Source organism: Aricia agestis, chromosome 8, assembly GCF_905147365.1.
Source record: "Aricia agestis chromosome 8, ilAriAges1.1, whole genome shotgun sequence".
NCBI lineage: Eukaryota > Metazoa > Arthropoda > Insecta > Lepidoptera > Lycaenidae > Aricia > Aricia agestis.
Window position 1 is genome coordinate 4,273,767 of NC_056413.1, and position 13,526 is coordinate 4,287,292.

The 13,526-nt window shown below is 36.6% G+C and overlaps 1 protein-coding gene across 1 annotated transcript; it reads left to right on the plus strand.

Moving 5' to 3' along the window:
* The first annotated feature begins 1,724 nt into the window (after positions 1 to 1,724).
* On the plus strand, positions 1,725 to 8,498 carry LOC121729815. The gene is made up of 8 exons (XM_042118445.1): positions 1,725 to 1,757; positions 2,056 to 2,154; positions 3,345 to 3,501; positions 3,874 to 4,010; positions 4,711 to 4,771; positions 6,125 to 6,245; positions 7,016 to 7,111; positions 8,243 to 8,498. The coding sequence occupies exons 2-8, from the start codon at positions 2,061 to 2,063 to the stop codon at positions 8,342 to 8,344; spliced, it is 768 nt and encodes a 255-aa protein (XP_041974379.1). The 5' UTR covers positions 1,725 to 1,757; positions 2,056 to 2,060; the 3' UTR covers positions 8,345 to 8,498.
* Positions 8,499 to 13,526: the final 5,028 nt, after the last annotated feature.

The following is a 13,526-nucleotide window of genomic DNA, read 5'->3' on the forward strand; positions in this document are numbered from 1 at the left end:
CCGCCGCCCGCCGGTGCAGCGGGAGCCGCAAACAACCGCGCCCGCCGCGGGCGAAAAACGCGCCGTGAGTTTTGCTTTCGTTTTTTACATACAAAAGTGGATTCTACGAAAGCTGCGGGCCCGCAACCGCGGCGGGCGCGGGAAAAAACCGCGCCGTGAGTTCTTAGCCTTACTGTGCAAAATTTCATTCACCTACGTTTCCCCATTTTTCGTCAAAAGGGATACAAAGTTTTTGGCTCACGTATTAATATATAGATGACATTTGGTTGGGTTATGTGAGCTCACATACTACGACTGACGTCATTTTGGTATATACGCAGCCTAAAGTGTTATCTTATATCTTCAAACGAGCAATTCTTGTATATATATATGACATGAAATTTAGTATATAGGGGATTTCGGGGGCGATAAATCGATCTAGCTAGGAATCATTTTTAGAAAATGTCATTTTATTCGTGTCTTATCGAATACCCAGCAAAGCTCGGTCAAATAGCTAGTTTTCATAATATGACAAAGCGTACCGTTCCGAATTCAGCCTCGCGCCAAAATAGCCTTGTAGTGTAATTCTAGATACTAAAAGCAAGGAATTATGAAAGAGGATTAGGATTAGTACTTACTAGGCTAATAAATTCTTTATTTCTGAACCATTACATAACATTATTTTTTACAAAACTTTCAAAATACTTTTGTTTACACATGTAGCTGGCTGTAGCTAAAATTAATAAATTATACACTTTTTGTTTTTTACAAATACAGATTGCGATGGACCCCAAACTAGGCAGACTGCAGAGCCTGTATCTTGGTGGTCCTAGCGCGAGCGTTGTTACGCAGAAATTTTCTTATTTTGCGGGAACAATAATTTCCATGACGAAAACTATTTACCTTCTTATGAGCCTTTAAAATATATCTTTACCAAACATTAAATTCTGTTTAGCGGTTGAATAGTGAAAAGGTGATACATACACATTTTCGAATTTATAGAACTAAAAATGAAAAAATTTTGTTCACTTATAATTCAACGGCATCTGTCGAACAAAGACACAAGTACCAAAAAATTCACCTCGCTTTACAGTGCAGCGTTGCTACGAAATATAAGCTGAAATGTCATCAGAATTCGAGAGATGGCGCTGAAACCGAACATTGAATTTTTAGGGTACCGTAGCCAAATGGCAAAAAACGGAACCCTTATAGATTCGTCATGTCTGTCTAATAAAGCTAAAAAGCTATTGAAACTTGGTAAGTAGATGTAGAATATTTTGATACAAAATTGGAAAAATTGTTAAAAATTTGAGGGGTCCCCATAGGTACAACTGAAACATAATTTTTTTTTTTATCGAACCTTTGCGTGTGGGATACCCCATGGATAGGGCCTCAAAAATCATAGGTTTCTCATATCATTTTTTTCTAAACTGAATACTTTGCGAGAGAGACTCTTCCAAAGTGGTAAAATGTGTCCCCCCCCCCCCCCCCTCTAACTTCTAAATATTTTTGTAACTTAACATGGGTTCAAATTTTATTTTAAGGTTAAACAAAAATATAAATGAAATAATTGAGAGAGGTCATTTCATTATCAGATAATAATTATGATACATTTTATACTTGGTAGCTGGATTAATTGTTACAAATAATATAATAATTATCAGTTTCGTCATCGCAACAATATCTATTATTATCTAGTAATTAACAGATAATGAAAATTAATTAAACGCGTGATCAAATTAATCTCATATGTAGTGATTGTGCAGAACGTATTGACGGTGAGTAACAGATTGTTTAATTTACCTAAAGTATTGTGTTTATAAAATAAAATATGCTAGATTATTATTTGAATTGACATAACTTTAACATTAGCTTTTACTTCAGCCACAACACAAGTTTAACTTTACCTTCATCCCATTGTATATTATAATATTTTAATCATACGAGACATACGAGTAGGCTTTCACAATTTTTTATAATCTTTTTTTATCGGGCTATAGTTTTTTAAACTCACCATTTCTTCATTTAATATAACAAATCTTATAATAGTTATAATATGTGTGTTTTATTTTTCAGTGAAAATGCGTGTTGCAGTAATTTTGGCGGCCATCTTGGGCTGCAGCTTAGCTGTCCCTGTAAAGGAACTGACTCTTAGGCAGAGATTGGAGTCTCCTGGTAAACATTTTCTAATAACTGTTGTGAGTTCAAAGGAATAATGGTAAAGACTACGTTCACAAATGAATTTTTGCGAATTTACGCACGCCAATAAGGCTACATTCTCGATATAAGCGGGCAGCGGGGCGGGAGCAGCAGCGGCGCGTTCGAATGTATAGAATATTTATATGGACACTCCTCGAAAGCAGCCACCAGCATTTCGAGACCGAAGCCTGAGCCGCCATAGGCGGGTCCACACCAAGCGAGCCGCCTCGGGCGAGGCCCGCCGCGCGTGGCATGCGCCGTACCGCTCGCAGTGTGGACGTTGCTCGCCCGAGGCGGGCGCATGCTCAAGCTCGGTCGAGCGCGCGCGCGGCCGAGCCGACCGGTGTCGGTTTTTTGATTTGCTCAAAGGTGCCTGGGTCGTTTGCCTCGCACAGTGTGGACGTCAGGTGTTTTGGTTTGTACCGCGTTCTTAAATGAACGATCAGTGTCGACAACTAATAACTTTATACGCTGCAAATCTATGGCTTCGGGATGCCAGCTGGATCCCAATTACACGATCCCCAATATGAATATTCCTGTGAAGGATCTAAAAAAAATTGAGTCTCATAGTGGTGTTTGCAATATGAAAGCATAAGCTGCCACGGCTGTGCGTACGTACGGTGCCATCGTGTCTTTGTGCTCAACTGAGCAATGGCTCGGGCTGTTCGAGCGGGGCTGCTTCGCTGTGTACGCCCGTCCGCCTTACCCTCGGCGAGCATGCCTCGCCCGCGGCTGCTCGCTTGCCACGCGCGGCGGGCCTCACCCAAGGCGGCTCGCTTGTTGTGGACCCGCCTGATCTAACGCGGACACACGCTGCTTGAGCTAAGGGCTAGTTCAGATGCTTTTTAATGACCCGTTGAAAACTTAACTTGATATTGTATTAACAAACTTGCCACCTGTCATGTCAAAATATCGAACTTAGTTTAATATGCAAGAAAGTCTAGGCTACGTATTTTTATGAAAGTAATTCATATCAAACTAAGGAGAGATCGCACCTAAACACTTAATTTTCCATAGTACCACAGAATAGATAATAGTGATAGCACAGAATAGATAATAGTAGTACTGACGTTGCGGGTCGCGTCGCTCTGCGGCACTATGCCAGTGCGGTCTCACCTTTATATTTCCGTATGAAACAAAATGTTCATGACCCATCCACGTTCCAGATGTGAGCACCCGTAACACAGCTTTGACGGATATCATTAACGAGGTGCTGGACCTGATCCGGGAGCTCCTGATCCACGGTACCGGCGACATCCCCCCGCTCGACCCCCTGCACGTAGAGCGGATCAACCTGGACGGCAGCACCATTGGTTTCCCTGAGTAAGATCCATTGCTAGGCCAATGTCCTAACCAGGTCGAACAGCTCATTGATGTATGGATCAACGAGCTACTCGACCTGGTCTGAGAGATCCTGATCTACGGTACCGGTGACATTCCCCCGCTGGACCCCCTGCACGTGGAGCATCATTGGCTTCCCTGAGTAGTCTTCACGCTTAAATCACTGAATCAATTCTGATGAAAGGTATTAAGATACTTTGAGTCCTGGGAAAGGATATAGGATAATATTTATCTCGAAAAAATGTAGCAGCAAACACCGCGACATGAGAATTTTATGTACTAGACTCATCTAGTACATAAAATTCTCATTGTTTTGACCATAATAAGTAAGATTTGTCTTCTTTCTCGTTACAGAGCCTACCTCCTCCTCGAAGGCTTATCAGTGAATGGCCTGAGCTCGTTCGTGGTGGACGAGTTGGTGACAAGCTCTTTCCTACTGCGTTACACCGTCAACTTCGACATAAGGGTACCGTCCGTTGTCGTGGAGACACGTGAGTACACTGTGTTAACTATAGTCAAATATTCTAAGGTGACACCGGCGGTCATTGACCTTTCTGGTCTAGGAGCTATGTGAAAAATGCTCGCACTATATACCGTTAACTTACGAAAAAAATTGAAGTCTTATAAAGACACAGATAGATTCATAGGAAAACCTCTAAGTAACTCTTAGTATAATAATCTCCAACTATTTATGAGTTCGAAGTGATATACTTTAAACTCAATTCACATCAAGTATGCAAAATACGATATTGCCCCTGACTAGAAATATCAGTCTGTCACTTGATTGTCAATCGCAGTTCGTATAGAAAACGATGAAATATGAGAAGTTTTTTGACAGGGGATCAATGACCGCTACGCACAGAATTCGGCAATTTCAGAGTAATAAAGTATCTAGCAATATAGATTCAATTAGAATAAATTCAGCCCGCGGTTGAGCATGGCTGCATGTCTAATTCTGAATAGCTCTACCAAACCGAATGGAGTCTATGAAGAGTGAAGATGTAGACTAGCTGAGAAACCTTCTCAGCTAGTCTACATCTTCACCTACCACCGGTTTGGGAACTAACGAACGAACGTAAAGTACGTCAAATTATTCTATAATATTTGCTTTGTAATTGCCATACCCAATGTTTTTATTTATACGAATGTTCAAATTACGTTAATCAAAACATTTTATTTTTCTTATTACAGAAAACTATGACATGTTTGTGAAAATCTTTGGCGGAGAAATCTTTGGCAATGGAGACATGAAGTTAGTATCATTATTATATACTTAAATCCTATGTGGTTGCTATGGTCCTATCACGAACGGAGTCACAACGTTTAAAAAGATAACAAATCTTGTGACTAGTGCCGTGGTCAAATCTATTTTTAATAAATGGATTTGACCACGGCACCTCTTCCACAGTGCGTTTTTCGCGTAACTTTCTGCCGCGCACTGTAAAACTTTGGAACGAACTGTCACCTGCAGTATTTCCGGACCGATATGACCTGCAAACCTTCCAGAAGAGAGCGTATTCCTTCTTAAAAGGCCGGCAACGCGCCTGCAGTTCTTCTGATGTTGCGAGTGTCCATTGGCGACGGTGGTTGCTTACCATCAGGTGACCCGTTTGCTCATTTGTCCCCTTACTGAATAAAAAAAATGCTGTTTTCATCATGACATACCTGTAATGTAATCCATACTAATATTATAAATGCGAAGGTGTGTCTGTCCGTCTGTCCGTCTGTTACCTCTTCACGATCAAACCACTGAACTTATTTTACTGAAAGACATGGAGATACTTTGAGTCCCGGAAAAGGACAAAAGATATTTTTTATTTTAACAAAATCGGCCAAGTGCGAGTCGGACTCGTGCACGAAGTCTCGGTTCTATACCGTTATAGAGCAAAAATAGGCCAAAAATTGTGTTATTTGTATGGGAGCCCCCAAAATTTTTTATTTTATTTAAATATTAATTGTTAAAGTACACAATATATATTTAAGGTCTTTGTGAAAATTTCAAGTGCCTACCTGTTGCCATTGCTGCATATGCTATTGAGCAAAAAAGGCCAAAAATATCACGTTTGTTGTCATGGGAGCCCCCATCAAATATTAATATTATTTTGTTTTTAGTATTTGTTGTTACAGCGGCAACAGATATACACAATCTGTGAAAATTTCAGAAGTCTATAAGCTGTAGCGGTTCTTGAGATACAGCCTGATGACATACAGACAGACGGACAGACGACGAAGTCTCAATAATAGGGTTCCGTTTTTACCCTCTGGGTACGGAACCCTAAAAATGAACGGTTTCTGCGAGATGAACGATTTTTAGCGCAACAGAGTTACGGGCTTCATTTCTTTTGTATTATACGAAATTTGCCCGCGGCTTCGCTCGCGTTAAGAAGTATTATTATATACAAACTTTCATCCCCTATTTGAACCGCTTGGGGTTGGAATTTATCAAAATCCTTCCTTATCGGATGCCTACATCATAACTTCTACCTGCATGCCAAATTTCAGCCCGATCCGTCCAGTGGTTTGGGCTGTGCGTTGATAGATCACTATGTCAATCAGTCAGTCACCTTTGAGTTTTATATATATAGATTTGACTTGTCAATTCTAGGCTGAGTATCGTGAGCCCCAGAGTGAAGGGTTCCGTGGTGGTAGGTGTTCGTTTCACGTGGGGCGGCGCCTACATCACCATCCATGACTGCAATGTTGCCATCGGCTTGGAAAGCTTCGAGGTAAGCTTTAAGCATATGAGCTGTCCAAAAATTAACTTTATTTATTACAGAAAGATACATAACGATCTCTGTCATGGCTCAGTTGGTGGGCTGTTGGTAGCTCAAGCCCGGGGGCGCGGCGACGGAACAAAAAGTTTTCAAAGTTCGTGGGCCATGGATGTGTATTAAATATGTGTATCATATATAATAAAAATCTTAAATATATGTAAAAGTATTAAATAAATTTCCGTTGTCTGGTACCTGTAACACAAGTCCTTCAGGTACTTAGCACCGGGCCAGACTGACGTGGTGTGAAGCGTCCATAGATATTATTATTATTTTTATATTAAGTTGACATACATGTATGTATATATATATATATATGTTGAATGTGATGTATTACACATAATAAAATATATAAATATATTACTATATATTTATATATTTTATTATGCACTTTAACATTATTTTCTGCCACCATATTTTGGTTGCCTGGAAGAAACCGCTGAAAGCGGTAAGGCCGCCTATTTGCTATGTTCCTTGCCTAATGTTATTTTTGTTATTTTATATTGTTTATAATGCAAATAAAGAATTTATAAATAAATAAATAAATTAAGTTGACATACTTGTTAACTGTGCTGGGGTTGCCTATTCCAATAATTTTAAGTGGCTAATTTAAAAATAAATGTGAACTGACCCTAAAACATAAACCTGAATGAAGTTACTGACTACAACTTCTATTATATTTATTAATAGTTTTTTCTCATTATTTATATTTGGTTATTTTCCAGCCTGTCATCACCGGTATGTTCGGTAACCAGATGAGCAGTGAGTTCGTGTCTGAGTTCTTGAAGAACTTGATCCCAGAAATTATAGACTACTTCGAGGTAAGTTTTTCAAAATATTTTATACGTGGGAGAGCCATGCTTCGGCACGAATGGGCCGGCTCGACCGGAGAAATACCACGTTCTCATAGAAAACCGGTGTGAAGCAGCGCTTGCGCTGTGTTTCGCCGAGTGAGTGAGTTTACCGGAGGCCCAATCCCCTACCCTATTTCCTTCCCTACCCTACCCTATAATTCTCTCTTAAAAGGCTGGCAACGCACCTGCAGCTCTCCTGATGCTGCGAGTGTCCATGGGCGACGGTAATTGCTTTCCATGGTGACACGTTTTCTCGTTTGCCCCCTATTTCATAAAAAAGCCTTTTTTAATTTGTATTTTTGACTGATTCCTTCTACTAGACTTATAATGAAAATCGTTCAGACGTGCCGTTAAATCATAAACTTATAATATATGCGTTAAATTATGCGAACGCGAACACTGTGATTGTTTTTTTGTGTTAAAAATTTGATTTAACCTTTAAAAACCCTATTACTTAAACCTTACCAGTGATACTTTGGCACTGTCAATCTATGTTCACCAAGATGTCTTTCAATAACCACGATAGTTGAAATTTTTACAAATTATGTTTTTCCTGCCGCTATAACATATTACATAACATACAGAAAAACATAATAATTGATTTGTATGGGCTACATTATGTATCCAATGGGTCACGTTTTGAACGACTTCCAAAAAGGAGGTTTTTCAATTTAATCGTATAAATATGTTATTATCTCCGTATTTCTATATTACATCTACCTCTATTAGTAATGGGAATTAATGCTATTTTCTATTAATTTCATTAACATGCTAATTTTGATGCCATAGCATGCTACGTGTTATTGCTTTTCTATTTGCTACAAACGCGGCATCGTGAATTATCGGTTCGCATCGCACCGCTCGCGTCGAGTATTATTTCGCGTCGAGTGAACAGAATGAAACTGAACACCGCGGCGCTAACTGAATAGCAATTCATTTAGCGCCGCGCTGCGTAACAGCGCGCACGTGAATTTTTTATCACGATCGCAGTGTATTGCTACGCACCACTACGCACGATAATAATATTAGCATTCGTATTTTTACGTTAATTATTATTCCTAATGCTTTTTTACCAACGCTAACCTCTAAATCCTCCAGGACGAGATCAGCAACGCAATCAACACGGCGGTGGTGACGATCGGCAATGACATCCTCGGCGACCTCAACCTCATCGACATCATCGGCGATCTACTACCGTGAATAATCACTATGTTGTTAAATTAATAATTAATTTGTTATTTTTCTGCATGTTGAATTATTACACATAAGTGGTTGTTATTTATCTGAAATAAATAACAACCACTTACGACTCAATCTTACGATACCTTTAAATAAAGAAACAAAAAAACAACCACTCTGGGTGAAGTGAAAAAATATGAAAGATTTTATCTCATTCATATAAAATTTTCAGTTTATTAAAGCGAAATAAAGATTTTTAGCATTCAACTTTTAAATTACCGCACAAAAATGTAATGATTTTTTCTTAGAAATTAAAAAAAAACCGGATAAGTATTTTTTGTTTTATTAAAGACCATAAAATAATATTCATTATTTTATGGCTCAAGATCTACAAAAAATCGGACTACGTGTCTCACGCTGCTAATGTGCGATACAAGACGGCGCTGGTAAGTGTGAAGCTCCAGTGCGACGAGTCATCATCGTCTTGGAAGGCACTGCAAGGCTTCTTAGGACAAGCTTTTACCGAGTTTGAGAAGACGGAGCCCGTCCATTACAGTGACAAAAAATAAATTTTACTAAGTAGGTTTACAGTTAATCAATTTATAGTAGATATTAATTTTCTTTTTATTATACTAGAATAGATTTATAACCTTTTTATTTTTTGTATATTAGTATCGGTTACTGTATTATTGTTTTGATAGCATTGCCTTTTTAATATAATAAAATGCTTTTCTGTACGACGTGTAACGTATCTGTACATAGTAAATCATGGGTAGGTCATTTGCGAAGTAATTCACATAGAAAAAGTAGTCAGACAATAGAATACAGTGTTGGTGTAGAAATCGTCAGCTCTGCATTTCGTAATCGTATTGGAACTTATAAGATATTACCTCTTGATCAACTTCAGTTAGCTTCAGTAGATATATTTTTTTTCGAAATTCGTAACAAGTTAAAATCTCTTTTAGATAAAAACCTTATTAAACATTCATGTGTTAAGGTTAATTTCGAACTATTTGGGACGTTTTTGAAGTTCAATAATAATTCACAAGAAATAAAATCTTTTGGAACCAAGAATAAAATATTACATGGTAATTATGATTTTGAAAAAATATATTTGGAAACAGTTAGTTATTAAAAAACTAGTATAGAGGAATTTGAGGATCGTGACCAATGATATTCTATGTTACTAACGTAACTAGATTGGAAGTTTACGGTAGCAACGCGTTGCCACTTCGAAGATGCCTGCAGGCATATCTCACATACATAATGACATAACGAATATATGACTTGACATTGTCTTTTGAACAAAAAAGTGGTTACGCATTTATGAGAATCTTTTGTAAGACATTGCTACTCTAGTATTTTAGAAACTCATTGATCGTGACAGTGGGTGGACATTTTTAAATAATTTATACATTGAGATTAATATCAATAAATATCAACCACTTAGCGGTTCGACTTTTATCAGTTTACCCAAATCAATTCAGGCTAAAAAGGCGTGTTTAAATATTATGAATAAAGATCAGCATTGCTTTCTATGGAGTGTGACAGCAGCCTTATATCCAGCTAAAAATCACCCTGAAAGAATTTCATCATATCCTAATGTTCGTGAATTATTTAATATAAATGAAATGTTTTTTCCTGTAACTTTCCATGACATTAAAATTTTTGAAAAAAAAAATCCTAATATTAAGTTCATAATTTATGGTTTAAAAAAAAGTAAAACTATTGTTGGGCCGTTGTATAAATCAGACATTAATAAAACATGCAACGAGAAAATTATACATTTGTTGTATCTAGAAAATAATAACACTTCTCATTATTGTTTGATCAAAGAACCTTCTAGACTGTTTAGAAGCCAAGTTACATCTCATCACAGCAAATTGTACTTCTGTTATTTGTGCTTGATATTTTTCAGTACTTCTAAAGAAGTTGAAAACCATTTATGTGGAGGCGTTGTAACTGTCCTCCCAAATAAGGGCTCAGTAATTAAATTTAAAAACTATGCTCTAAAACAAAACATGCCTTTTTGTATTTACGCAGATTTTGAGTCGATACTACAAATCAATACTGAAGCTAACTGTTCTTCTAGCAAAAATACGACTACATTGCACCAACATTTACCTATAGCTTCTTTGGGGTCTACACAACGTTCTCTATTTTAATCTCTGACAATTTGATACTTAAAAATATATTTTTTAACGCCCCACTCAGATAAGCTGATTTCTATACCACGTTAACTAGAGACATGTGGGAAGCATACACAAGCTTAATATAATTAGCTTAATTAAATAAGCTGACGCGCTCGAGCCATTGCAGAAATCCTCTCTTCGGCTCCCCTACCGTAAAATGAGTGTTGGTTTTACAGTATGCATGTGTAATATTATATTCTTGTTTGACAGCTTGCAGTTTTTTCCAGATCAGGGATGTGAACTAGAAGCGAGAACTCGATTAAAGAGATAATTTAAGAGGCGATCAGTTTTATAAATGAATATTGTGGGTAATAAACACGATTATTTTACCTCCAATCAAATTATGAAAATTATCATCCTTTAAATTCATTTACGCATATATAATATGCGTAACAACATCAATGTGACAATTATTTGTTTCAAAAATTATTTACAAGCACGGTCTATCGATGTTTATAATTCCTTATTTTACTTAGTTATGAATTTGACGCATCGTTTAATTTTTATTGGATAAATCTTATCGAATTTATTCATGTCTTACTGATTATTTGTATAACTATTAATTTGAATTATCGCAACACTATGTTGGGATGGATAACTTCACGTTTCAACACAGGAACATCGTGTGTGCATGTATTTGCGTGCGACTAATAGAGTTACCAACTTTTTTCTATCATACATAATACTTATTTATCATATATAGTTATCAACTTAAAAAATATAGTAGATGACAAAAAAAGAAAAAATAAAATAATCACGTGGCACGCACAAAATACAATACAACGTTTTTGGAATAAGATTCATTTTAGCTTGACTGCGTTCTGCTTTACGCAAAATATAGTAGTTTCGCCTACTATTTTTTAGAAATATAGTATTTGATCCCTTAAAATAGTAGGATACTATAATATTATATAGTAGGTTTGACAACCCTAGCGACTCAGTCGTTCTGCAGTTCCTATGATTTCCCGTCTTGACTGATGGCTCATTCATTTGCAACGCGGTGCGCGGAGGTATCATCGTGGTTTCAGCTCAGTACATCAAAAGTGTATGGGAAGATAAAGAAATAATTAAAAGTAAGTGTAGTAGTTATTGTATTCATTATAGATTTAATTCATTACACAATTATTTAAGTTTTGATTTAAATTGATAATATTTTAGTTTTTGAAAACGATTCATTATTTATTACATTGATACATTTTAAAATTAAATAATTACCAATATATTTATTCGTTTCCCATCAAATATTTAAATCTAATGTGGTACTCTTATTGAATAGTATTTTCCTATATTAGCTTCATGATTTACAAAAAAAAGTTAATGCAATTAGACCAGGCGTACCATGGTATGGCAGGGATGAGTTATAAATTTAATTGAATAATGTAATATAATATGAATATCTTACCTTATTCATAAAATACTATTATACTTTTACGTGTGTTGTTTGATGGAAAAAAAAAATTTTTTTTTCATTTTTTCAGATGCTTGAAAATTAGAGAAGTTCATCAAAAATCACAGCGGAACACAGAAAAAAGATTAGACCAGGCATTATATTTTAATTGTAAGTAAATTTGAATCTAAATGTATCTAGTTTATTGAATGAGGTTTATGTAGTAGATACATATTAGAGGTAATTATTTAATCAGAATAATTATTAATAACCGATAGTTATTTTAATAATAACAAATTTAAATATAAAAATTCATAATATATTTCCTGTAAAACTGTTATTGCATAATATAACGTTAATATTTTCGAGATTATTTGAATAAGTCAAAGAAACATAATTAATCCATAATTTTTAGATGAAACATTACTCAAACTAAGGATGTTTGAGTAATGTTTCATCTAAAAATTATGGATTAATTATGTTTCTTTGACTTATTCAAATAATCTCGAAAATATTAACGTTATATTATGCAATAACAGTTTTACAGGAAATATATTATGAATTTTTATATTTAAATTTGTTATTATTAAAAATCGTCGTCGTAGTTTTAAAGTACTCGTGACTCTAAATGGTGATTATATGTAAGTGTGGATGTACATAACATTCGGTTTAAATATGTAATAGTGAAATTTTCATAAAATTTATGTATTTTATTTATTTTCATAGAATGGTATTTGGTAGTAAATTTCCATGTCGTTTAACTTCATTTTTAACTGCAGGACAGACTCATTCTAATTTAAGTGATTCTTTTTGTTTCAGAAATTTCATATCTGTTTAATCCAATCGACCACTGTGATTAGTGGATTATGACAAAATGATAATCATGCAGTGTGTTGACTCATATAAAGAGATAGCTTTAAACATACGAAATTCAATGTTCCTAGAGAGCTATTCTCTAGATCTTTCAGCCATCTAATAATCGATGAGAAGCGATTTTTGATCACTTGATGCATGAACGAACAGAAGTTATTGGGTATTCTGACACACCGAAGAGAGCGAGGGCGCGAGCGAACAGAGGTGCATGTCATGAGCGTGTCATTTCATTTACCATCAGTTGATGCATAAACGTAAGTGGCACACTGACACACCGAAGTGAGCGAGGGCGCGAGCGAACAGAGGTGCATGTCATGAGAATGTCATTTCATTTACCATCAGTTGATGCATAAACGTAAGTGGCACACTGACACACCGAAGTTAGCGAGGGCGCGAGCGAACAGAGGTATATGTCATGAGCATGTCATTTCATGTACCATCAGTTGATGCATAAACGAAAGTGGCACACTGACACACCAAAGTGACGAGGGCGCGAGCGGACAGAGGTGCATGTCGTGAGCATGTCATTTCATTTAGCATCAGTTGATGCATAAACGAACAGGAGTTATTGGGCATTCTGTCTCACCTCCACCAAAGTAAGCGAGCGCGCGAGCGAACGGAAGTGGGACAGAATGCCCAATAACTCCCTACTGGGGGCAAACGAGCAAACGGGTCACCTGATGGAAAGCAACTGCCGTCGCCCATGGACACTCGCAGCAGTCGCACAGTGGTATAGTGCGCGCGGAACTAG

Coding starts and splice junctions, on each gene's coding strand:
- LOC121729815 (XM_042118445.1), top strand. CDS start 2,061: ATGCGTGTTGCAGTAATTTTGGCGGCCATCTTGGGCTGCAGCTTAGCT. Junction 2,155..3,344: donor GCAGAGATTGGAGTCTCCTG/GTAAACATTTTC, acceptor TCCACGTTCCAG/ATGTGAGCACCCGTAACACA. Junction 6,246..7,015: donor TCGGCTTGGAAAGCTTCGAG/GTAAGCTTTAAG, acceptor GTTATTTTCCAG/CCTGTCATCACCGGTATGTT.